Source organism: Pseudophryne corroboree, chromosome 9, assembly GCF_028390025.1.
Source record: "Pseudophryne corroboree isolate aPseCor3 chromosome 9, aPseCor3.hap2, whole genome shotgun sequence".
In the NCBI taxonomy this organism is placed as follows: Eukaryota; Metazoa; Chordata; class Amphibia; order Anura; family Myobatrachidae; genus Pseudophryne; species Pseudophryne corroboree.
Window position 1 is genome coordinate 354,302,636 of NC_086452.1, and position 27,969 is coordinate 354,330,604.

General features: G+C 45.4%; 1 protein-coding gene across 1 annotated transcript in view; it reads left to right on the forward strand.

The window, feature by feature from the left end:
* Positions 1-27,969, forward strand: part of RFT1 (RFT1 homolog) — an 87,348-nt gene that overhangs the window by 48,516 nt on the left and 10,863 nt on the right. The window contains exons 5-11 of the mRNA XM_063940692.1: positions 5,024-5,125; positions 9,429-9,563; positions 10,304-10,382; positions 12,378-12,428; positions 12,620-12,750; positions 13,033-13,177; positions 24,366-24,471. Of these exons, the coding sequence (XP_063796762.1) occupies positions 5,024-5,125; positions 9,429-9,563; positions 10,304-10,382; positions 12,378-12,428; positions 12,620-12,750; positions 13,033-13,177; positions 24,366-24,471 (749 nt within the window). The remainder of the gene's footprint in view (positions 1-5,023; positions 5,126-9,428; positions 9,564-10,303; positions 10,383-12,377; positions 12,429-12,619; positions 12,751-13,032; positions 13,178-24,365; positions 24,472-27,969) is intronic.

Genomic DNA, 27,969 nt, shown 5'->3' on the forward strand with positions numbered 1-27,969 from the left:
AGGGTAATTCGGAAGTTCAAGCAAGAAAAAGGAATTCTGCTTCTCATAGCTCCAGCGTGGCCCAGACGGCACTGGTTCTCAGACCTGCAAGGCCTATCGTCAGAGCGTCCAATTCTACTTCCACAACGCTCAGACCTCCTCGTTCAGGGCCCCTGTGTCTACCAGGACCTAGCCCGGCTGTCTTTGACGGCGTGGCTCTTGAAGCTTCCGTCTTAAGGGCTAAAGGGTTTCCTGAGGTGGTCATTCAAACTATGTTGCGGGCCCGGAAACCGGCTTCGGCTCGGATTTACTATGGGGTCTGGCATTCTAACTTGGTTTGGTGCGCATCTAACGATTATGACGCTTCCAAGTTTAGTATAGCCAAGTTGTTGGCGTTTCTTCAGCAGGGCCTGGACTTAGGCCTGCGTCTGGCCTCCCTCAAGGTTCAAATATCTGCCTTGTCGGTGTGGTTTCAGAGGAAAATTGCGACCTTCCTGATGTGCATATCTTTACTCAGGGCGTGTTGCGTATCCAACCTCCCTATGTCCCGCCTGTGGCTCCTTGGGACTTGTCGGTGGTTTTGGAGGCGTTACAAGAGTCTCCGTTTGAACCTCTTGGTTCAGCTGACCTTAAGTGGCTTTTCCCTTAAGGTGGTGTTTCTGCTGGCTATTGCTTCAGCAAGAAGATTGTCGGATTTGGGTGCCTTGTCCTGTAGTTCCCCATATCTGGTATTTCACTGTGACCGGGCGGTTCTTAGGACTCGTCCAGGCTATCTACTTAAGGTGGTTTTTTCGTTCCACCTTAATCAGGAGATTGTAGTTCCGGCACTTGTTTCTCCTGATCTGTCTTCCAAAGAGTGGTTTTTGGATGTGGTACGGGCTCTCCGTATCTACAGTATGTGAAGAGAACTGCTCCTATTAGGAAATCTGATTCTCTTTTTGTTGTCTTTGGGTTTCACAAACGGGGCTGGCCTGCTCACAAGCAAACTCTGGCCAGATGGATTAGAATGGTGATTGCACATGCTTATGTGAAGGCTGGTCTCTCTGCTCCTGATCACATTAAGGCCCATTCTATTCGGTCTGTTGGACCTTCTTGGGCGGCCCGACGTGGTGCGACCCTTGAACAATTGTGCAAGGCGGCTACGTGGTCCTCTGTGAACACGTTCATAAGGTTCTATGCCTTCGATACTGCCGCTTCCCAGGATGCTTCCTTTGGACGCCGGGTTCTTGTGCCCGCTACAGTGCCTCCCCTCCCATAAGGAACTGCTTTAGGACATCCCCATTGTCCATTCCTTGTGGAGCCCAGTGTACCCCGCAGCAGAAAACGAGTTTTATGGTAAGAACTTAACCTTTGTTAAAACTCTTTCTGCGAGGTACACTGGGCTCCACAAGGCGCCCACCCTGACGCACTTAGCTTCTTTGGGTTGGTATGGCATTAGCCGCTGACACGTCTCCTGTCGTGAGAATGCGGTGTTGTGGCTACTAACCGTTGTCGTCTCTTTTCCTGCTACTGCATTGGACTGGTTAAATAAAAACTGAGATCCTGTGCAGGGGGGCTGGGTGATATAGGAGGCGGCGCTATGCATTCTGGGAACAGTCAAAGCTTTGAGCCTGTTGGTGCCTCGGATCAAGATCCTACTCTACACCCCATTGTCCATTCCTTGTGGAGCCCAGTGTACCTCGCAGAAAGAGTTTTAACAAAGGTAAGTTCTTACCATAAAACTCGTTATCGCCTAGTGTGTACCCAGCTTAAGGAAAGAGCAAAGGTGTTAAAGGGAGGAAAAGTCAGGTGGTTCTTGTTCTCGTTTCATTGTGTTGACACGTAGGGGCAACTGTTTAGCTGTTTTTTTTGTTGTGTTTTTTTTTTTTTAAATAGAATTTTTCTTTTCATTTTTCTAACCTAGTCACTGAGAAAATGTGCTATTAAATAAATGCGTCCAGCTTTGTGGGGATTTTATGGTGATAATTGCAAAGGCTCTTTTCTAAATATGACCCTTCTTTTACCTCTTGTTTTTAGTTTTATACAATCTTTAGGAGAATGTATGAAACTAGAAACCCTTTTTTGCTTATCCTCCATCTCAGGAAGACAGATGTACACAGTCCTCTGCATTTAGCCAGCCTCCACAGTGGCATCATATGCCAAAAAGCAGCAGTTTTACATCAGCAGCCCAAGAAGCTGTTTCCACTGTTCAGTTGGAATCCAGTAATATTGGGCACTGCATCAGTCACACTTTGCTGGAGAGCCACACAATAGAACTAGGACCAGTATTTATTCTTTTTCTTTTCAATATATGTTTATTCATTTTCAGAAAAAAACATAATACGGGATACAAAATGGTCAAGAAATAGCTCAACACGTGCAGTATACAAAAAAAAAAAATATATATATATATATATATATATATATATATATATATATATATATATATATATATATATATATATATATACACTCTAACAAAAATTAATCATCAAAACAGATACCAAATGTAGCAAGCTGTTACGTTCACTGTACTTGGTACTCCTGGAACTGGGCGGATGAGCCCCAAGTACAGGAACGTAATGCTGGAGTGGGAATTGAGTTCAGCAGCAACCCCTACAGAAACCCTGACTCCGTTGTTCCACCCGCGTGGTCAGTCTACGCCTGCGAGACTATGTTTGCTTGGGCCCACGGCAGCCGCGTTTGAAGGGCGGATTATGTCTGCCCAACTCCGATGCCCCTGGGTCTTAGTTGGAGACTAGGCGTAAACTGAGACGGGGCGAGAACAAGGGGAACCTCTAACTAAACAGAAACCCGAATTAGGGGCAACTACAGAACTCAAACAAAAGTATGTGCAGCTCAGCCGCCAAGACAAACAACAACAAAGGAAATGCTGTCCACACGCCGACACAATACTACTGTGTACCGGCAATGGCAGCATACGCAGAACCCTCTGCAGAAAATCCAAAGCAAATATAACGGACAGATACAGCCACAGCCGTAAGGTGCGGCAAAGCCGCTACTCACAACACCGGTGCTAATACAGACAGGTGAACGGGAACCCCGAGGCCGCAGACACAGGCTCACAGGAATGGAAAGCTGGAAGGATTCCAACAGCAGGTATCAGGATTACAGGATCAAAGGTAGACTGTAACTCAGGATTCCAGGACAGGAATGCTCACAAGAAGCTCCGGACTCTGACAGAGCGGAGTACACAGGATTCCAGTATGAGACAGGCCCTGGACACAGATGCAATACTGGACAAGACACTGATCAGGAACATACAGGTATCTTATCAGAACGTCTATCACCAGCTCAAAATTGCATAGCTGGCTAGGTAATAAGGGAACACGCCCCAATCAGGATGGCTGGAAGCCAGGAACAAGATAATGACCAGAATAGCTGCAGGTGAGGCTAACCGACAAGAGCCAGATTGCAGTACAGAGACTCACCACATAATGATCAACTATCTGACAGGTGAGACTAAACGCATAGAAACAGGCTGCAATTACACAGATCACCACCGGCGGCCAACAAGAGTCTTCTAAACCAGTGTAATGGAAATCCTGGCATGCGAACAGAACTATAGTACAAAATACATAAACGGAAAGTAACAGGAATGAACCACTGCTTGTGGTTCATAACAGTACCCTCTCCTTAAGGGTGAAACTCCGGACACCCCATAAAAGCCGAGGGGAACAGAAACAGAAGAATAACATAAAATACATAACCAAAATACAAAACAGATATGAGCCACAACACAAGCGAGTTCAAAACAGTACCCAGTATAAATCAGGTAAACCTTACAAGACATTTAAAGAAAACAAGTAATTAGGTCGACAAAGACATCACAGAAAAACTGTGAATACAGGACAGGAGGGGAAGTGGGAAGAATTGGAAGCCCTATAATACAGAGAGACAGGATATTACAGACATGCTGTCCACCTGCAATGGCAGCTGTAAAAGCTCAGTCAAACGGGAGAGAAAATGTGGAAACTTAAACTTTGGTTACATTCATAAGATATGATTGTGAGGATTTAAATTCTAGCCAAGGGTGCCAAGTAGTCGTGAAGTCCTAGATCTTCTCCGTGGTCACTTGGAGATCCTCCATTGACCAGTACTTATCAATATGAGTAAGCCTTTCTTTGATGGTGGGAGGCGATGTAGACCGGCAGTGAATCGGGATTACAGCTTTCACAGCACTATTGAGGAACTTCAGTAGGGACTTTTTGTAGGTAGAGAGCCAGAGTAAAGGGCCCTACACACTGGCCGACATGACTGCACGATATGAACGATCTCGTTCATTAATGAACGAGATAACGTTCATATCGTGCAGTGTGGAGGCTCCAGCGATGAACGATGCGCGGGCCTGCACTCGTTCATCGCTGGTCCCCCGTCGGCTGTACATGCAGGCAAATATGGACGATCTCGTCCATATTTGCCTGCACTTCAGTGCAGCCAGGTGACGGGGGGAGTGAAGAAACTTTACTCCCCCCGTCACTGCCCCTCCGCCGCCGGGTCGCCCGTCGGCCGTATCCACCGTCGGGCAGCTCGGCGGCAGATCGGCCAGTGTGTAGGGCCTATAAGAGTTCAAGAGCCAGAAAGAGGGAGTAGAAGGGACCTCTACACCCACTATTGTCCTAGTAGTAGATACTGCTCTATCCCAAAAGATGCGCAGGAGTCGACAGTCCCGGCGTATATGTAGTGAGGAGCCGACCTCTGCATTTCAACGCCAGCATCTGTCTGGCACCACGGGAAGCATCTTAGCTACAGTAATTGGACATTGCTACCAACGTGAGAGGACCTTAAATTGGGTCTCAATCACAGAGTAACTTGCTCTGAAAGATCCTAGTCCATGCTTTACCTGCCAAATCCAACTGTGGGTCACTTACCCAGTCTATTGCATATTTGGGGAGGGCAGAGTACATACCTGTATGTTAGTGTTTTATTTTTAAAATACACACATTAGAGTTATTGATTAATACATTTAGGTAATAAAGACTTAACTGCCTTACAGTAAGTGTGGCCTATGAGTATATCTTCTCTCCAATGTTGTTGTGTGTAGGTGATTGCTGAGAGTCTTGCAATAATTCTGCGTTGCTCCATAACCATTATCCTGGTAATCCTTCACCCTCACTGGGGCCTCCTCATCTTTTCACTGGCTCAGGTAAGACATACGTAATTTGTGTAAGCAACAGTTTCTCTTGACAAGACCATCAGATTTACTTGATCCAGCCTAGATAATCTTACAAAGGGCATTGTAACTTCCCTGTAAATGGCATTTATGTTTCGACAATTTCTTCTTGCTTAGTGAGACAAGGATACAGCAAAAACTATTGGTCCATCCCATGACTTTTAGGCCCCTATGCAGCTATGCAGAGCTGTGTGATTTTCTGTTCAGAATGTTACATGTATAGTTTGATAATTATTAACCGTTATAATGCGTACTTATTATGCAACGCTTTTCAGAGAATAGTCATTTGCATCAGTACCAGTGGCGTATACAACTATATTTCCTATCATCTGGACACACACACACACTGGGCGTCATTTTTGTCAGAAGCCAATAAATTTGCCAGTATGTTTTTTATATTGTGGGAAGAAACCGGAGCACCAGTGGGAACCCTCACAAACACGGAAAGAACATACAAACTTCATACAGTTATAGAAATAATAATAATTCTTATTTTAAGAGCAAGGGTATCTGAATTATTAGACAATTATACAAATGAAAAACAATATGAAGTTCATCTGCTCCTTATGGGCTACCAACCTGCATACCATGGAAATGAGTTGGATGTGAGAACTTTGTTCCCTACAAATGTGCACTACATGCATCTATGGAGCAGTACCATTAGTTGGGTCCCACTTGGAGTCTAATAACAGCAGTTAACAGAATTCATGGTCTGAAGCATTTTTACAGGTTTTAATCTGTTACCAGCACTTTGCTTTGCTAGAGTTTTCCTCAATACTGCAAAAGTGCTAGTTACTTACTATGACAAAGAACCTGTGTAGTGGAAGCACTGAATCAGGACTTGTCCAGTACTGTTTATTGTGTCAGGATGACCGCAGATCAGTAACAGAGATCTACACCCTAGTCACCTGACCACTTTCCCACTGTAAACAGCCCAGATAGCCTTTTATTTCTTATATTCCTTCTCCCAGACTGACAAGCAAGAGACACACCTGTTTTCACAAGGTAGTTCTTCACAGGTGCTCTGGTTGATCACTGACATACTTTCAGCTGCACCAGACTGCAGGGGAGAGGATCACTGCAGGTACAACACACGTCTTTTATCCTCCAAATACATGACTTCCAGGGTTTATCAGCTAAATACCCCAGGGTTCCTTTGTAGCGCACTGCTCCTATTGCTACACTGCATATGAGCGCTTCAAATGTCTGATGCACTGACATCACTGAAAGCAATGACACGCTTATGTAATGTACTGTACATAGGAACCAATAGCTTGTCTTCTTATATTTCTGCTGGTCTGTCAGACTATACTTTTAACCTAGGTTTTGTACAGGTGGGGGTGTGGTCTGCGCTCCCTCCAGTTAGAGTTTGTCTGTGTGGGATGGGTTATACCAGTGCAGCCTAGGTATCTAAGAGGAATTCTTTTCAAGTATTCCTTGATATAGCAATAGCAGACACAAAAGGACAGGGACCTGTGGCGCTACTTGATATCTAAAAATTCAATAAATCTAGTGCATAGTATTTTATAACATGTTTATTCTGAGCAGCGTATTAAGACAATAAAAGATAGGTAGGGCTCCAGGGAACATGTCCCTGCCTCCCTCAAGGAAGTTCCCTGGAGCCCTGCACCGGAGCCCTGACATTCCCCAGTGGGATGAATATATGAAGTATCCATTCTGAAGCCGAGTGAAATGCGTTGGACACACCCCCTCACATCCGCCCCCAACCCGGAGATCCCGATCCCCTGGAAAACGCTGGCCATTAGCACAGAGAGGACCGAGGAAAAAGCACTGCAGGCGCCTGCAGCAACATCGCGATCCCGGGGAGAAGCTCTGACACGCCGCTCAAGGAGAAACATCAGGAGTCCCGAGCGGGACGAAGACACGTAAGTGAAAGACTCTTACATTAAATACCGGACCTAAAGAGACTTATTTTAACAATATCTGGACCCACAGAGGAAAAAACCCTTTGCCGCAAAAAGGAGAGAGAGCGCGCGCTCTCTCATTGGACTCTACACACAGGGCCCCCTTCCCCAATGGGAGATTTTTATTAAGTGACTTTTGCTTGTACATATACCTATATCAATTATATATTGTCAAGTGACTGCTACATTCATACGTGTTTTAAATGATTTACATATGGCTTTATGAACCTGTGATATGTGTTCTAATTCTTAAATCCACCACCCCTCTGCCATATACCGACATCATTACTGGTACTCGTACGCTATACTAATTAGCGCAGAGCAACTAAGTGTGTCAATAGCGAGTTCTAACAATTGTAGACAGGTGCTGTGGGGTGATTACCAAGCCACAACCCTGATGCAGAGACGCTGCCGTCTCTCTTTTTTTATAATGCTTATTTAACTACCGATCTTTTATTGTCTTAATACGCCATACTTGCCTACCTGACCCTCTCCATGAGGGAGAAAATGCTCTGTTCCTGGACTTTCCTGGTAATGTATGATTCCCATCACCTGTGGTGAACTAGTTAATTGATAAGAAAGGTGTTTCACCACAGGTGATGGCAATCATACATTACCAGGAAAGTCCAGGAACAGAGAATTTCTCCCTCATGGAGAGGGTCAGGTAGGCAAGTATGTAATACGCTGCTCAGAATAAACATGTTATAAAATACTATGCACTAGTGTTATTGAATTTTTAGATATCAAGTAGCGCCACAGGTCCCTGTCCTTTTGTGTCTGCTATACTTTTAACCTATTCTACAAAGAGATCACTGAAATAGAAACACAACAGCGTTTCAGGTGATCTGACACTTCTATTGCTAATAGCAATCTGCTCACTGCATGCTACTGGCAAGACTGCCATTATTCCTGATTGGAAAATCAGGAGAACCCAGACCCAGACCGCGGCCTTGATCTGCACTTTCCACACTCATTGTAAGTGGTTCGACATCCAGTCCCCGGCTGACTAAGCCCCAGATCACTTGCATAAATCAGGAGTGAAAGCAGGTATGTCTATTGGAAGTCTGTATCTCCTATTGTATAGAATTAGTAATAGGTAGAAGAATATTAAATGTTGTGACCTAGAAAATGCAATACAATATTCATTTTAATATATAATTAAAAAAAGAAGGGTCCATTGGGAATGATTCATGTTTGTAAATATAGCAAAAAAGCAATCAGCTGAGCAAAACTGTGCAGTGCAGGTGGGGCAGATGTAACATGTGCAGAGAGAGTTAGATTTGGGTGGGGTGTGTTCAAACTGAAATCTAAATTGCTGTGTATACATAAAGCTGTCTAACATATGTGGGCTACATGCAAAGGCAGACAGTATTTACCCTGCACAAAAATAATATAAATGTATTTGCTTCCCTTGCATGGATGGCAACATGGGTTGTTCCAGACACAGTTACGTGCTTTTTTTGCTTTACTTACAAACATGAATCAGGCCAACTATTCCTTACAGTACACAACTTTCTATTTGCAAGAAAGCACATTCCTTTGATGAGATGTCCTATGTATCCAGGTGATGAGATATACCTTATATAGGCCCTCATTCCGAGTTGTTCGCTCGTTCTTTTCCTTCGCATCGGTGCGATTTTCCGCTAACTGCGCATGCGCAATGTTCGCACTGCGGCTGCGTCAAGTAAATTTGCTAAGAAGTTTGGTATTTTACTCACGGCATTAAGTTTTTTCTTCGTTCTGGTGATCGTAGTGTGATTGACAGGAAGTGGGTGTTTCTGGGCGGAAACTGTCCGTTTTATGGGAGTGTGTGAAAAAACGCTGCCGTTTCTGGGAAAAACGCGGGAGTGGCTGGAGAAACGGGGGAGTGTCTGGGCAAACGCTGGGTGTGTTTGTGACGTCAAACCAGGAACGACAAGCACTGAACTGATCGCACTGGAAGAGTAAGTCTCAAGCTACTCAGAAACTGCAAAGAAAAATCTTTTCGCAATATTGCGAATACTTCGTTCGCAATTCTGCTAAGCTAAGATTCACTCCCAGAGGGCGGCGGCTTAGCGTGTGCACTGCTGCGAAAAGCGGCTAGCGAGCGAACAACTCTGAATGAGGGCCATAATACAGAATGTTCACAATGAGCCAACCCAAGTGATATCACTTCTGTCCATTACAAGGATACAGGTTATAGGAATTTTTATCCATCCATATACTGTTATTTTGCAGTCACCCTGCTGAATCTTAAAATTCAATTTGTTTAATTTATCATTTATTAGATCGTCCATTTTGTTATTTTCATACTGGGCAGCTATTGTAAGTGTTTCTAATGTCTTCCCTCAAACTGGCTTTGTGTGACGCAGATCCTGTACACCAGCCTGCTTGCCCTGTGTTACATACTGTACTTCGCAACGTTCCTGGGCTCTGAGGAAGCAAAGAAGAAATCTTTCCCTGTCCGCAGCATGATGGAATTTTTGCCCCGATACTCTGCATCTCAGGTACCCAAATCCATAGACTGGAAGCTGCATTAATCCATTACAATATTGCTGCTTGGCAGGTGTTTGGCCCTGTTGCTGAGTCAAGGTAACTGCAGCAACGCCAATGGTGGTCATTCTGAGTTGATCGCAGCCAGCAACTTTTTGCTGCTGCTGCGATCAACTAATCCCCGCCTATGGGGGAGTGTATTTTAGCATAGCAGGGCTGCAATCGCTTGTGCCGCATCTTCATGTGACTTAGCACCAGGCCCTTAATATCATGCTCAAATGAAAAACAAGAAATGATTAGGCTGTTTGTGTAGCAGCTTGGAAGGAAAATCGGGGGATGGACACGACCAACTTTGATAAATCTTTAATGGATTTTTTGCTGTATTATTATTGTACTAGTTACCAGTCTGACAGAACAATATAACATTAATGTCAGCACCAGCGACTGTGCGCGGCCGAATGGAGCAACAGTTGCATTGCTCAGTTGGGCGCCATCCGGGATACAAAACACTTGAATTTCCCTCATAGAGGTGAGGTGCAGCGTTAGCCTTTTATTATATAGGATATGCCATACATTCTGGGGCCCGGAATTTTTACTTTATATAAGAATAGATTTAGTTCAAGATTGAATGCCCAATTAAAAGTTCTCAGAATAAGTCTTTGTAGCCCAGCTTTCTGGGGAATAGTTCCTTTTGTGTTAGCGCACCCAAAGGCCAGTCTCATGTCTCGTTTTGCTTGCTGTATTTATTTAACAGGACTTCCTGGATTGGAAACAGGCCTGGCTAGCATGGAGCTTCTTTAAGCAGTCGTTTCTGAAGCAGATCCTTACAGAAGGTGAATGTGTACCTTTTATATAAGGCAGAGCACAACCTTGCTTTTTACCATCTCCGTACCTATGACCCAATATACACCGTGTGCCTGATTCTGAGTCACATGCCAGTTCGAATCCTGCAAATTTCACCAAAAGATATATACGCCACTTAGAGCAGCTATAAGTGAGTCATCTTAGTCACTTCTCACTGATGGCTGAATGGGTGTTACTGGGTGGTAACTGGACGACATCTTCTGTAGGTACAGTATTTGCTGGCGTATAAGACTACTTTTTTGCCCTGAAAAACATGCCTCCAAGTGGGGGGGTCGTCTTATACGCCGGGTGCACTTCAGTTGGGATAGACATAGCTGCCATAGTGGTCTCCCGATGCCCGCCCACCTCATTCTACTCACCATCCAGTATCGTGCGATATCCAGTGCGGCCGCGGCGGGTCACTAGTGCCAATTACAGGGAGATGCAGGGACTGGCCGGAGGCGCTGCAGTCGCGTTGTGGCCGTACAATGGTGACAATGACAGGTACTGTAATGGCACTAATACTAATGGCACTCATGTGAAACCGGTAACACTAAATGCACACAGGGGTATACTTTTATACATTTTACAACTTTCTCCTCGCCCCCTCCCCCCTTCTTATGCATACCTTGATAAATACTCCCTATCCAAATCTCTTATCAGGTCATAATATACAGTATGTCACAAATCTGATGTTCTTTTACGTTTTATTTGGTGTGTGGAAGGGGGTAGTCTTATACGGCGAGTATATAACAAACTCTATATTTTGAGTGGAAATGTTGGGGGTCGTCTTATACGCCCAGTCGTCTTATACGCCGGCAAATACGGTAAATGTGGTTAGTAGTAATGACAGCTGGGGGCAGAGCAATGGCATAGATGGGCAGGACTTGGAATACAGGCAGAAAGTTGCATAGGAGTTACAATCGCAGTAGGCATCTGGAATTGCAGCTCTATTATGTGTGACCAGCGGTGGCTTGTGCCCCTTTGCTGCAGCGCCATCCAAAGTGTGCAGGGTGGAGCTGACCAGGACATGTGAACATACATGTGAAGTTGTATGTAACATATGGCCTGGCACCTTCCCTGGGAATCAGCAGTCGCCACAGCATGAAAAACACTGCACAGGCTGTCAATTGTCATTAAGCCCTCCCCCGGACTCCCATTGGCTGGTTTCACAGGAGTCTGGGGGCTTGCTAAATGACGATTGACAGGCTGAGCAGTGTGTTCCATGCTGCTGTGGTGGCTACTGATTCCCGGAGGAGGAAGTCAGGACATATGTTACATGGATGTTTATATGTCCTGGCCAGCTCCCCCCTGCACACTTTGGATGGAGCTGTAGCCCGCCACTGTGTGTGACTCAGCATCATCCTCTGAGTCTGAAGACTATTTAGTAAATTTACATAATATGGTTATTTAGTAATGCGTTATAGTTGTGCTAAGCAAATATAGGACCTAAATAATTCAGAGATGTAGGCCAACCTGATGGCTTACGTACGGTATAGCTCTGATGGTGTGAGATCTGCACATGCGTAGAAGCCATACTGCACATGTGCAGCTCTCAGTCTGTGAGATTGCTTGCAGTGCCCTGGACCCTGCAGCTGTGGCTGTTTGGGGGTACAGCGAGGGGTGCGACAGGCAGTGTCCCAGACAAAAAGGGCGTAACCTGAGGGCTACTGAGATGACCTTGTTCACGCAGATGATCCGATGCTGCATCCTCAGATGCAGCAGCTAATCACAGAAGCTGGTAGAAGCCGTATCTTTTACACAAGACTCCTCCTGTGTCATTAGCATATTATCACACAGCCTCTGCATACAAACACACAGCGGCTGTGTGCTCTGTATACATCTCTGCATTAGGCCCGTTGTTTGCTGGTTTATACAAGATGTCTGCGGTGTCCGCTTTTGGGAATAGTGGGGTAAAAGCTAATTGAGTTTTAATATAGGATGGTTATATCTTACAATGGAATCTTTCTGTGTCCGTCACGCAGGTGAACGCTATGTGATGACCTTCCTAAATGTACTGTCATTTGGAGATCAGGGTAAGTGTGACGCCATTGCCATGGAAAAGGACTGTTTATTGTGTTGGTTCTATGGATTGCAACACAATAAAGAAATCGCAGTGTTTTGGAATGAGAGCTGTTGATAGGGTTTAGGGATTTTAATAACATTTTACACTGGAGACTTCTTGGATGCGGCCCTCACACCTCTCTAATCTGCTGCTGTTCCACAGGGGTTTATGATATTATAAATAACTTGGGCTCGCTGGTGGCACGCTTCATCTTCCTGCCCATAGAAGAGAGCTTCTATGTGTACTTCTCCAAGGTCCTGGAGAGAGGGAAAAATGTTGGGAGCCAAAGAAAGGTAAGTGCCAGTGTATCTCCCATTCCCAGCAGGCATGTTAGTTAAAGGTCTGTTATGTTTGATAACAAATACGTTTTGTTGGCGTAATGTACAGAAAAAATTCCGATTGTGTTCTAGCTGTACAGTTTGTGAACCACAGATTTGACACTTTAATTGGAATTTAAATGAATATGTAGTGACATATCTATAACTCTAGTAGCAGGGCTAGTAAGTGACTGAAGATGAGATGGACTTGTCTAACTGGAAGGTTATGTTCAACATCACTTTTTGTGTTTCCAAAAGGACGAGATCTCTGCCGCTTCCGAAGTCCTGCAGTCACTGCTGAAACTGGTGACCCTGATTGGCCTGATTATTATTGCGTTTGGCTATGCGTATTCCCAGCTGGCATTGGATATTTATGGCGGGTCCATGCTGAGTGGAGGCTCTGGTAAGTGGGAATGGGGGAAGGGGAGGGAGATAAAAAGAGATGGTATCTTACCACTGTTATTGTCTATGTACACTTGTGATCACATGACATTATCATTATATTGTGTTTTTTTTAAGGGACTTTAAGGTTAAACATTGCTGTGGGCATGCACATATGGGTCTGGGACTCAGGGTCGACAGCACAAAGGTCGACACACTTTAGGTCGACGTCAGTTGGTCGACACACATTAGGTCGACAGGGTCAAAAGGTCGACAGGGTCAAAAGGTCGACAACAACAAAGTCAACATGGAAAAAGGTCGACATGAGTTTTTTATGTTTTTTTGGTGTCGTTTTCTTCGTAGAGTGACCGGGAACCCGAATTAGTGCACCGCGTCCCCTCGCATGGCTCGCTTCGCTCGCCATGCTTCGCTCGCCATGCTTCGGGCATGGTGCCTTCGCTCCGCTCCGCTTCGCTCGGCACACTTTACCGTTCCAATCGTAGTCCACGTGGATCGTTAAGTATGAAAAGGTTCAAAAAAAGAAAAAAATCGTGAAAAACTCACGTTGACCTTTTTCCATGTCGACCTTGTTCCTGTCGACCTTTTGACCCTGTCGACCTAATGTGTGTCGACCAATTGGCGTCGACCTAAAGTGTGTCGACCTTTGTGCTGTCGACCTGGAGTCCGGATACCGCACATATATACTGCAGATGGCTTTGTCATCTCCCTGGCCAGACTATGAGCAATCACAGATTGTGTCTACCTATATCACCATTACTTTCTGTTATTCTCAGTCTGGATCCCACCAGTAGCATTAGATGCCAAGCTCAATCATTCCTCCAAGTTGCTGTACAGTTTGTGAACCACAGATTTGACACTTTAAAGAACGTTTCACCTTTGCAAGAGGGTTTATGGGATTATAAGGGGTTACGGGGTAGATAACAGAACATTAGCTTTCTAGTTGATAGTAAGCTCCCCAACTAGGCTTATATTTATATACAAGTCCTAACTTGCACACTTTACAGATGTGCTTATTCTGTGTACTTCATCTGTATTTAAAAGCTAGTTCTGTCACTTTATTGTGCACACTGGAAAGTTACCAGTCTTCACCTTGAATTGTGGGGTCTGCACTGTTGGGGACCATAACTGCATCTGTTTCCCTACACAGAGAAACCAGTGTGCCGATGGGCTTAAAGCTGATCTGGTATTGGCCCCACCTCCTGCTATTGTCATGGCACTAAAGGCAAAGGCCGCAGCAAACATCTCTGATACCTGCTGCAGTCGCGCTATATATGTGTATGTATGTGTATATATATATATATATATATATATATATATATATATATATATATAAATATATACATACATACATACATACATACATACATACATACATAATAAATACATACATACAATATAAATATATATATGTATATATATATATATATACATACATACATACATACATACATACATACGGGGATCCACTGCACTCGCCATTCCCAGGAGGTTGGGGTGCGGTGGGCTGTGACCCCCTAACTCAAATATACATATACAGAGAACCCTGCACTCTCCTTAGCAGCTTCATTCACTTTAATGCTTTAGTATACATTTGAATAAACAATGGGGTTTTGGTTTATGAATTGTACAATGCATGTAAGCTTGCGGCCCACTCCACAGGACCCCATTTCACCGGAAGTCCTTTCAAATAGATTTTTTATGGACCTGGCTACTGCTGTCTCATAGGGGAAAATGTGCTTACCTTGTTTAAAGCTTACCTGCCACACTTACGGCTTTTAAAAGGTAAAAAAATCTTTCTGCAGCGGGGTACACTGGTATTCCACAGGGAATAACATCAGGGTGTAGAGTTGGATCTTGATCCGAGGCACCAACAGGCTAAAGCTTTGACTGTTCCCAGGATGCACTGCACCACCTCCTCTATATCCCCGCCTCCAGGCACTGGAGCTCAGTTTGTAAGTTAGTGCCTGCAGTGCAGGCAGCTAACAGGGAGGGCTGCGCTAGGCAGCCCTGAAGAGAGCTTTTCTGAAGAAAGAAGACTTCAAGGGTCGCAGCACAGGCACTTGGTGCTATATGTCGTTCTGACATATCGTGCTGCTGCTCCCTCACCTCCCCCAGCGGCGCTGTATACACCCGTGCCCTGGTTGCCGGATACTTACAGCGGAGGTGCTCCGGTGTCATCAGGCACACACACGCCTCTGCTCTCCAGGATCGCGTGGCCGCACGTTAACGGAGGAGGTAAGAGGGTCCCCCAGGCAGGACCCGCCGAAATTGCGATCCAGGACATGGTCTCCGGGGACGGACCACGCCGCGGGTGTGGACACTGTGGCCATACAGGGACCCCACTATATCCAGCAGGGCAAGGAGCACAGGTCGGATTTACTAAAGTCCGCTTTCCATAGGCTCCATAATACCTGGTGGTGAAGTCCAGCATAGGGGAAAGGGCGCTGACCTGTAGCTCCTCCCCCATCTACAGCAGATGTTCCTGCCCTGGAGCTGTATCTCTTTCTCTCTCCCTCACTCACTCCCTGCGTTTTGGCACCATTACACAGAGCTGCGCTAATTCTGGGACCACTGGGCACTGTCTCCTCTGTAAAGCCGCCTGCCTTATCAGCGCTGTGCACTTACAGGACACTTAAGTATTTTACATGTCATTTAGACAGTGTTAGTTAAGAACAAGTGCATACCTACAGGAATATTTAGTACAAGTATTCTGTGATATACATCCAGTGTTTTCTGTGCATTGTTATATCTGTATACATACATAGCTTTACTTAGTATTGCTAGTCCAGTGCAGTTTTATTGTTGTGTGTAATAATTCCTGCATTGTACATGTGACTGCGTGTGCCTATAGCTGCCGTGTGGTTCTTATTCCGTGTATTTCACACATATTGCTATACATATATTCTGTACCCTGAAGGGGGCTAAGTGCATCAGGGTCTTATATTTTAGTATTTCACAGGATATACTGTTTGGTATTTTTCTCTGTGTATTTCAGTCACCATATACCACTTAAATCCTCTGTTTGTGATCTGCATTTTCAATCACACTTCACAGGAGTTTTTTGGCAGGTACTGTGTCTGGCTATATTGTACTGTTACGCCCTAGGGCTACATTTTCCAATAATGTCTGCGTCACAGGGTGGCTGATCCTGCGTCATGCAGTACTGACGCCACGGATTTATCTGAGGAAAACATTCCAGCTGAGGGTCCAGGTACTGGGGGTTCTGTACCCCTCGGTCAGCCTGCAGCACCATTGGCACACCAAGACCCACCTTGGGCTGCTTTTTCCAATTTACTGACTACGCTAGTAACGAGACTTGCGCCCCCTGTGGTACCTCCTGTGCCTTTACAATCACATATTGTCCCTGTTGTAAATCCACCATGGGTGGATACTCTGTCTACTCAGTTACAGCAGTTAAATCAGTCTTTAGTTAAACAAAAGGCTGACCCTCGCCCTCCTAGGACCACAGGGTCATCTAAGCGGGCCATTTCTTCCTCACAATCCACTCATATTTCGGATACTTCATCCGATGAAGATGGGGTATTTCTCTGGCTGGGTCCACAGGTTATCCACAGGATAACATTGGGATATGCCGGAGCGACAGCGGAAATGGCACCAAACGGTCACAAGCTTTCTTGCCTCCCAGGATGCATCGGGGGTTCCCCATATAATCCCGCCCACTGACTCGGTCAAATCCGTTTTTTGTTTGGTGCGGCAGGAGCCGGACCATGGTCACAGGGCTGCTGTTAATAAAGCAGCCTGAAGCTTTTATTATTTTATTTTTATAGTCTTACTATGTTTTTTTGAGTGACTTTTCTTAATAGTGTCTTAAACGCATACTAGAAAGAGTCGCTCCAACAACTCCCCACCGGGTCGCAACAACGCTTACCTTCTCGGTACAGTTCTGTCTCGACGGGCGTCTGTGTCGGATGTTCTAGCAGGTCCAGCGGACGTAAAAAGGCTGTGGCCGGAGCATGGGGAGAAGGTAAGTCTATGGATTTCCTCTTACTAGGGGTTCCGGACACAGCTACACTGTATTGGTGGAGACTACAAACAGTCTGTTGATGCGCCGAACACTCTCAGGTGCGACAGCGCTACGCTGTAGGGATCATAGGCGCCAGGACTAGGAAGAGGCCGCAATCCTTAGAGTTTAAGTCAACGGGGATTCAGACGCTCTCCTGGCCGCCCCTCCCCCAAGTTCATGACCAGTTTCCGCGCGTCTCCCTTCCATGAACTGAATGACCTCACTTCCGTCTCAGACGCTACCACGAGGGTGCTCGGTCGCAGCTTAGACGCTGCGGTTGTGTACACTAGATTGCCGGACCGAGTCGCAGGCCATAGCGTCTGCATACACGTGGCATTTCACTGAGCGTCCGTGTCCGTTAGTGAGCGTCCGTGTCTTGCATCAGTTATCAGAACGGCAGTGTACACCAGTAGCGTCTGAATCCACTCAGCGTCTTGCGAGCGTATTTGTTGGATATGGAAGTGTGGTGAGTCTCCCTGTATCCCGCTCTATGGAGGAAGGGTATACAGTACTAAAAATTCTCTACTTGTTAGTATGAATTGTTAATTTTAGTACATGTTGCATATGAGACCTGTATATTACTGTTGTTTCTGCATGTTATGTTTGAAAAAAACCAGTTAAAAACAGAGATACAATTTTCCTACTTACTTGTAAGTTGTTATGGTGGTTGTATTCTCCTATGACAATGTTTAATGCTTTAACATGTGACTGACTGCTAGTATGTGTGCTGACTTTTTTATGTCGTCAGCCCTGTTCTGAACCTCAATTCAGGTGCACAGTTGTGGTCAGATTGATCTCACTTCTATATATCTATATATAGGTGATTTTCAGTCACAAATTGTGTAGTCATAAACAGAATATTACCATGTCTGTGAGTGGCAAAAGTGACGAGAATTTATCAGGCACTCCTACATCCCTAACATGTTTATCTTGTAAAGGTGGTATAGGCCAGTTGGTCACTTATGAGGGGTTGTGTGCGAACTGTTTTGCTTTTCAGCAAAGTAAAAAACAGGAATTGGTTCAACAACCAGCAGAGCCACCATGGCGTATGCTCGCAAATACTTTGTCTTCAATAGCGGACAGGTTAACTCCGGGCAGTACCACCCCAGGGGATAGGTTACACTATTAACCCATGCATGCAGCTCCCTTCCTACGGCTTGGTTCCAGTAACCTCTACAAGTAACCAAGGGACAGGTAAGACTAAGACAGATGCATCTGTGTGGCAGACTACACAAGATGATACAACAGATGATGATACAGTATATTCAAATACTCCGTATGATGATCAGTCGCAGAGTTGTAGTTCAGAGGATGTAGCTGAACTTATTGATGCTATGAAGGCTGTTCTCTCTTTGGAGGAATCAGCCAAATCAGTGTCAAAATCTAAAGCACCTGTGTTTAAACGAACAAAGACAGTTAAAACTGAATTCCCAGTGTCAGAGGATCTGACAGAAATGATGGATGAATCCTGGGCGACGCCCAGTAAAAAGTATAAGATTCCAAAAAAGTGGGATTCTTATTATCCATTTCCAGCTGCGGATTGTTCGAAAAAAGAAGTTCCTCCGAAAGTAGATGCACATGTACTGCGACTTGTGCATAAATCTGCTTTACCACTGTCATCTACCTCACTAAATGATGTCACAGACAGAAGGGTAGATAGCTTCTTGAAAAATATATTTTCTCTCTCAGGAGCAGTGATAAGACCTGCTTTGGCTTCGGCCTGGATAGCAAAGGCAATGGGTGAATGGATAGAGGAACTAGAGAATGGCCTCTCTCCTCCTAATAGGGAGCAAGAGTATCATTTAAGCCGTTTAAGACAAGCTGCCCAATATTTGGAAGAAGCAGCAATTGATATGGGTACGATTGCTTCTAAAGCTTCAGCCTTGACAGTAGCCGCTCGTAGAGCAGTTTGGCTACGTACTTGGAAAGCAGATGCTGAATCCAAGAAAAATTGGAAGCATTGCCTTTCATTGGTAATATATTGTTTGGAAAACAGTTGTCTGATATTCTAGAATCTGAAGCTGAATCAAAGAAGGTCAGATTTCCGGTTAGTTATAACCCTAAGTCTAAGGGTTCAAAGTGTCGGCCATTTCGATTGCAAGGCAAAGCGAAAGCTAAAGAGGAGTCTAAGCAACCCCAGTCCAATAGATCGGCCAGGCCTGAACAGAAACCATCAGCCTGAAGAGACGGGCCTCTGCCTGGAGGCCTCCAGGGTTGGGGGCCGACTCCTTCATTTTGCACACATATGGCAACAGTCGACAACAGATGCTTGGGTGCAGAAGGTGGTATCTCACGGGTATGGGTTCCCATTCAGGAGGCAACCTCCTCAAAGATTTTTATGCACCAGCCCGTCTCGTATAGAGTCGAAGGCCAATGCCCTGCAAGAAGCAGTCCAAAAATTACTGCAGTCAGGTGTGATTGTCCCAGTACCTCCATCACAAAGGGGACAGGGGTTTTACTCCAACCTATTTCTCTGACGTCCTAGTGGATGCTGGGAACTCCGTAAGGACCATGGGGAATAGACGGGCTCCGCAGGAGACAGAGCACTCTAAAAGAAAGATTAGGTACTATCTGGTGTGCACTGGCTCCTCCCTCTATGCCCCTCCTCCAGACCTCAGTTAGAATCTGTGCCCGGCCAGAGCTGGATGCACCTAGTGGGCTCTCCTGAGCTTGCTAGAAAAGAAAGTATTTGTTAGGTTTTTTATTTTCAGTGAGATCTGCTGGCAACAGACTCACTGCTACGTGGGACTGAGGGGAGAGAAGCAAACCTACCTGCTTGCAGCTAGCTTGTGCTTCTTAGGCTACTGGACACCATTAGCTCCAGAGGGTTCGAACACAGGGCCTGACCTCGATCGTCCGGAGCCGCGCCGCCGTCCCCCTTGCAGAGACAGAAGAGAACGACGAAAACGGCGGCTGAAGACTCCTGTCTTCATTAAGGTAGCGCACAGCACTGCAGCTGTGCGCCATTGCTCCCACAGCACACCACACATTCCGGTCACTGTAGGGTGCAGGGCGCTGGGGGGGGGGGGGGGGGGGCGCCCTGGGCAGCAATTATAATACCTTTTGGCACAAATTATACACATAATACAGTTTGGCACTGTATATGTGTGCAAACCCCCGCCATTAAGTCACACAAAACGCGGGACAGAAGCCCGCCGCTGAGGGGGCGGGGCCTTCTTCCTCAGCACACCAGCGCCATTTTCCCTTCACAGCTCCGCTGGAAGCAGCTCCCCAGGTTCTCACCTGCAGTATCTGGATACAAAAAGGGTAAAAAAGAGAGGGGGGGCACTAAAATTTAGGCGCAAATAAGATAAGTAAGCAGCTATTGGGAAAAATCACTTATTATAGTGTACATCCCTGTGTTATATAGCGCTGTGGTGTGTGCTGGCATACTCTCTCTCTCTGTCTCCCCAAAGGACTTTGTGGGGTCCTGTCCTCAGTCAGAGCATTCCCTGTGTGTGTGCGGTGTGTCGGTACGGCTGTGTCGACAGGTTTGATGAGGAGGGTTACGTGGAGGCGGAGCAGGGGCAGATTAGTGTGGTGTCGCCCCCGACGGGGCCGACACCTGATTGGATGGATATGTGGAAGGTCTTAACCGACAGTGTCAACTCCTTACATAAAAAGTTCGATGACGCAGCAGCCTTGGGACAGCCGGGGTCTCAGTCCGCGTCTGCCCAGGCGACTCCGAGGCCGTCAGGGGCTCATAAAAGCCCTCTGGCTCAGATGGTAGACACAGATGTCGACACGGAGTCTGACTCCTCCAGTGTAGATGAGGATGAGACAAATGTACAGTCTACAAAGGCCATCCGATGCATGATTACTGCAATGAAAGATGTATTGCACATTTCTGACGTTAACCCGGTTACCACCAAGAGGGGTATTATGTTTGGGGAGAAAAAGCAGCCAGTGACTTTTCCCCCATCTGATGAATTAAATGATTTGTGTGAAGAAGCGTGGTTCCCCTGATAAGAAACTAGTGATTTCTAAGAGGTTACTGATGACGTACCCTTTCCCGCCAACGGATAGGTTACGTTGGGAAACATCCCCTAGGGTGGACAAGGCGCTCACGCGCTTATCTAAAAGGGTGGCACTGCCGTCTCAGGATACGGCCGCCCTAAAGGAGCCTGCGGATAGAAAGCAGGAAGCTATCCTGAAGTCTGTGTATACACACTCTGGTACTCTACTGAGACCTGCTATTGCTTCAGCCTGGATGTGTAGTGCTGCAGCAGCATGGACTGATACCCTGTCAGACAACATTGATTCCCTCGACAGGGATACTATTTTGCTAACCATGGAACATATAAAAGACGTCGTCTTATATATGCGGGATGCCCAGAGGGACATTTGCCTGCTGGCATCTAGAATTAATGCAATGTCCGTTTCTGCCAGGAGAGTATTATGGACTCGGCAGTGGACAGGTGATGCTGATTCTAAAAAACACATGGAGGTTTTGCCTTATAAGGGTGAGGAATTGTTTGGGGACGGTCTCTCGGACCTCGTATCCACAGCAACAGCTGGGAAGTCGACTTTTTTACCTCCGGTTCCCTCACAGCCTAAGAAAGCACCGTATTATCAAATGCAGTCCTTTCGGCCTCAGAAAGGCAAGCGGGTCAGAGGCGCATCCTTTCTGGCCAGAGGCAGGGGTAGAGGAAAGAAGCTGCACCAGGCAGCCAGTTCCCAGGAACAAAAATCCTCCCCTGCTTCCACTAAGTCCACCGCATGACGTTGGGGCTCCACTGGCGGAGCCAGGTGCGGTGGGGGCGCGTCTCCGAAACTTCAGCAACCAGTGGGTTCGCTCACAAGTGGATCTCTGGGCTGTACAAATTGTATCTCAGGGATACAAGCTGGAGTTCGAGGCGACTCCCCCTCGCCGTTACCTCAAATCAGCCTTGCCAGCTCCTCCCAGGGAAAGGGAGATAGTACTGGCGGCAATTCACAAGCTGTACCTCCAGCAGGTGATAATCAAGGTCCCCCTCCTTCAACAGGGAAGGGGTTACTATTCCACAATGGACGGTTCGGTGAGACCAATTCTAAATTTAAAATCCTTGAACACTTATATAAAGAAGTTCAAGTTCAAAATGGAATCGTTCAGGGCGGTTATTGCAAGCCTGGAAGAGGGGGATTTTATGGTGTCGCTGGACATCAAGGATGCTTACTTGCATGTCCCCATTTACCCACCTCACCAGGAGTACCTCAGGTTTGTGGTACAGAACTGTCATTACCAATTCCAGACGTTGCCGTTTGGTCTCTCCACGGCTCCGAGAATATTTACCAAGGTAATGGCCGAAATGATGATACTCCTTCGAAGAAAGGGAGTTATAATTATCCCGTACTTGGACGATCTCCTCATAAAGGCGAGGTCCAAAGAGCAGTTGTTGGTCAGCGTAGCACTCTCTCAGGAAGTGTTGCAACAGCACGGCTGGATTCTGAATATCCCAAAGTCGCAGCTGATTCCTACGATGCGTCTGCTTTTCCTGGGAATGATTCTGGACACAGTACAGAAGAAGGTGTTTCTCCCGGAGGAGAAGGCCCAGGAATTGTCATCTCTGGTCAGGGACCTCCTGAAATCAAAACAGGTGTCGGTGCATCACTGCACGCGAGTCCTGGGAAAGATGGTGGCTTCTTACGAAGCAATTCCCTTCGGCAGGTTCCATGCAAGGATCTTTCAGTGGGATCTGTTGGACAAATGGTCCGGATCGCATCTTCAGATGCATCGGTTGATCACCCTGTCCCCAAGGGCCAGGGTGTCTCTGCTGTGGTGGCTGCAGAGTGCTCATCTTCTCGAGGGACGCAGGTTCGGCATACAGGACTGGGTCCTGGTGACCACGGATGCAAGCCTCCGAGGATGGGGGGCAGTCACTCAGGGAAGAAACTTCCAAGGACAGTGGTCAAGTCTGGAGACTTCTCTACACATAAATATACTGGAACTAAGGGCCATCTACAACGCCCTGATTCAAGCAGAGCCCCTGCTTCAAAACCAATCAGTACTGATTCAGTCAGACAACATCACGGCGGTCGCCCATGTAAACCGCCAGGGCGGCACGAGAAGCAGGATGGCAATGGCAGAAGCCACAAGGATTCTTCGAAGGGCGGAGAATCACGTGCTAGCACTGTCAGCAGTGTTCATTCCGGGAGTGGACAACTGGGAAGCAGACTTCCTCACAGCAGGCACGACCTCCACCCGGGAGAGTGGGGACTTCATCAAGAAGTCTTCACACAGATTGTAAATCGTTGGGAATTGCCACAGGTGGACATGATGGCGTCCCGCCTCAACAAAAAGCTAAAAAAATATTGCGCCAGGTCACGGGACCCTCAGGCGATAGCTGTGGACGCACTAGTGACACCGTGGGTGTACCAGTCGGTTTATGTGTTCCCTCCTCTTCCTCTCATACCCAAGGTACTGAGGATAGTAAGAAAGAGAGGAGTAAGAACTATACTCATCGTTCCGGATTGGCCAAGAAGAACTTGGTACCCAGAACTACAAGAAATGATCTCAGAGGACCCATGGCCTCTGCCTCTCAGACAGGACCTGCTGCAGCAGGGGTAGATATTAAGGAACTTTCACTTTAGTTTCATACTTATAATTCTATACCCTAGGTTACCTAAATGTTTCCTGCTTTCTGTGAATTGGAATCTGGTCTCCTTAATACCTTCAATGTTATTGTAATGCTTTACAACTGCAATGCTTATTGTTTGTAACATCATGCCTAAAATCACTAATAAAAAATGTATAGGGAGAGTTTTTGTCTAGTTCAACATAACAATATGATTAGAAAAAACTTGTTTCAGAAAACGTGACTTCTGTTATGACTATTTACGTGTCCCATTCAGTCACTGCAACTTTTTTTGGAGTTGCAGTGTTTTCAACACCCATGATCAGATGAACCACAGGGCATTTTGAATAACCTATGGTGCGATGGATTTGCGACTGTCGTGGCAGTGGTGCAACTTTTTACACAAAGTGGCAGATTAGAAAAGCAGTGAATGGGTGTCTCTGTCTGAATTCCATCCACTGCTGCATTAGCAGAAATTTGCAGTTGCACTGCGTAAATAGACGCCATTGCACCAGGATTAGCGGCCACCCCTGAATCCAGCCTTCTGTACTAGATTGCGTTATGTATTTAGTTGTCATCTTGCTCTACCAGCTGACTGTGTTATTTTCCAGGTCCTGTCCTTCTGCGCAGCTACTGCCTGTATGTACTTCTGCTCGCCATCAATGGAGTCACAGAGTGTTTCACCTTTGCTGCAATGAGTAAGGAGGAAGTAGACAGGTGGGTGCATTGAGGACTCTGTGTACAGTTTACATGTAGCTGAATGCAAAGGCTTTTTAACAAACCCTGTAATTTTCTGGGATCCTACTCCACCAGACAGCACAGTAACACTCATCTACAATCTCGTAATAAATAATTTAATGCGTCTGGCACCCCTCTCCCTAATTGCTTAATCGCAATATACAATTTATGTTCTGGAGTCAGCAGAATCTTTCAGTAATCCTAAGGGAATCGGTGCAGTCCTCATCAATATGGGTTAGTCCCTGCATAAACGCAGTAGAGTGTTAAAAGAAGATTTGTGAATGAGAATAATTGTGGTCATTCCGAGTTGATCGCATCCAGCAACTTTTTGCAGCTGGTGCGATCAACTAGTCCACGCCTATGGGGGAGTGTATTTTAGCTTAGCAGGGCTGCGAACGAGTTTTGTGTAAAAGAAGACTAGCCCTAGACCTACTTACCCTGTGCGACGGCTCCAGCGATGCAGGTCCCGGCTTTGACGTCAGACATCCGCCCTCCGTTCTTCTGACCACGCCTGCGTTTTCTCCACCACTCCCCGAAAACGTCCGCCAGCAGTCTGGTGACGCCCAGGAACGCCTTCTTTCTGTCAGTCTTCTTGCGGCCGCCGCTGCGACCGCTTTCTTCGTAATCCGCGTCGTAACGGGCAACGACGCGCATGTGTATTCCAGACCCGTCCGCACCGCAGCGACAAACCGCTGCGTGCGAACGGATCAGAATGACCCCCAATATGTATTGCTCTCGTTAGTAGATCTACAAGAGAACCTGATTTAATAAGAAAAATATCACTGATTTGTGTTTTTAATATTTTATCATAAAGATAAAAAAGTTGTCTGCAATTTTTAGGATCTCAGAAAAAGAGTTGCCAGTGTTAATGCAAGTGCTGAAGATTTTGTGGTCTTTATCAGGCAGTATCAGAGAACAGAAAAGTTTGGATGGTGGCAAGCTGCGCTCAACTCTTCCTAGATGTTTGATACAAAGTAGCTGCTATTGGAAATATAGGGTTGTCAGGGGTACTCCTTCCCCTAAACAGTTTGTGCACTATAAAAAGAAGAAAATTTCCAGCGCTTTTCTTTGTATGAACCCAATAAAAAAATTTTGTTATAAGCAGATTTGTAAATATATTTCTTTTATTATCATAAATTATAAACACTTTTTCAGATAAAACAGTTTAACTTTATGCTTGTGATCACAAGAAAGTATTTGTTTAAATAATTTGTAAAAATACCGGTACATCTATTTAACTCACATAGACAATACATATACACACACAAACATTTAGACACATGTATCTATTCTTGGTAATTGTTTCTGATTTAGAGGGAGTTGACACACTTTGTAGCGGTTTACTCTTCTCCCCTATCTTATTAAGGATGTTTCCAGCTTCCAATTGTTAATTAGTTGGGACCATTATTGCTGGTTTCTTTGATTTGATGTTAATGTATTTTATTTGTAGTCTATTAAAGACCAAGTTCGGGAAGACGTCCCGTGATAATGCTGGTGTCAGTTCAAAGTCTCAAATGTCATTCCGCAATGCAAAATATCTTAGTCTGCTGGCAGACTTTTCTTCCGCTTACCGCGTCCTCCTCCTTGGTCCTGGGCTCCCTGATTTCGGTGTCCGGCGTCAGGCGGGGATCTGCGGGCTCGGCGGCGATCAGTGTTCTCTACAATGATTGAGGACGCGGTAAGCGGAAGAAAAGTCTGCCGGCAGACTAAGATATTTTGCATTGCGGAATGACATTTGAGACTTTGAACTGACACCAGCATTATCACGGGACGTCTTCCCGAACTTGGTCTTTAATAGACTACAAATAAAATACATTAACATCAAATCAAAGAAACCAGCAATAATGGTCCCAACTAATTAACAATTGGAAGCTGGAAACATCCTTAATAAGATAGGGGAGAAGAGTAAACCGCTACAAAGTGTGTCAACTCCCTCTAAATCAGAAACAATTACCAAGAATAGATACATGTGTCTAAATGTTTGTGTGTGTATATGTATTGTCTATGTGAGTTAAATAGATGTACCGGTATTTTTACAAATTATTTAAACAAATACTTTCTTGTGATCACAAGCATAAAGTTAAACTGTTTTATCTGAAAAAGTGTTTATAATTTATGATAATAAAAGAAATATATTTACAAATCTGTTTATAACAAAAAAAAATTATTGGGTTCATACAAAGAAAAGCGCTGGAAATTTTCTTCTTTTTATAGTATCCGAGAACAGCAGGCAAAACCCACAATTACATTTCCCCTGTGTATCTGTCAAATATCACTCCAGGGTGTCTGGAGGATAGACCTTCACTGTCTAGTTAGACAGTCAACCGGTCGACACTATATGGTCGACAGGTACAAAGGGCCAAATGTAATAGAGTGAGAGTTTCAAAAAGTGAGTGGCAATCATTTACACAGCAAAATCAACCTGAAAAACCTTACCAAATCTTACTTTCTGAAACTCTCTCTATTACATTTGGCCCAAAAGTTCAACATGACAATGGCCGACATGTGTTTTGGGTTTTTCACATGTTTTCCCAACATATGCTTGATTTACTATCCACGTGGACTACGACTGGGAATAGTAACCTTGCCTGAAGCGTGACGATTGAAGTGAGCCCGTGAGGGTACACTTTTCTACTGATGGTGGTCACTTAACATGAAATATACAAGATGTGGCCAAAAAACCAAGTCAACCATTTTTTGTGTCTTGTTGACCTTTTAACTCTGTCGACCTTAACCACTGTCAACCTTTTGTACCATATGGTGTTGACCTACTAACTGTCTGTCTAGACAGTCAACTCTTCTATACCACTTCCCACTCCAGGAGTAAGGAATACAATACTTCGGGAAGTCACAATTTCCCCCAAGTAAAGTTCTGGAAAAGGGTAGTGTGCATTGAGCAAAGCACTGTTCTCTACGAGACATACAGCTGCCTGTCTCAAGCTCACCAAAAAACCACCAGGATCATCTTAAAGCTTAGAGGAATATGGAATTTAGTAGAGAAACTTGTTTGCAGAAAATTAAATTCTGCGTTAGAACAAAAGAACTTAAATTCAACGGAAACTCCCACTGCCATTTAAAATCCACAGCTCATGGTTTATGGTGGCTTTATAGGCTTCATAGCCGATCTGCTCAAAGTCATTGTAGAAACAAGGAGTTCTTAATTGTAGTGGGAATTTTTACAGTGGATTGTGTCGAAGAGCTAAAGCTTTACATGTCAGTTTCCAGATATGGGTCATGCATTACAAAGCAGGTCTTAGGGGTCTGTCTATTGGAAAATAAAATGTACATTCCTTCACAGAGCTGCTGTAACTTGTTCTACTTCTGGTCATGACACATAGGGGCAGATGTATTAAGCCTGGAGAAGTGATAAAGCAGTGATAAGTGCAAAGTGATAACGCACCAGCCAATCAGCTCCAGTATGATTATTAATAGTTAGAAGCTGATTGGCTGGTTCATTATCACCTTCCACTTATCACT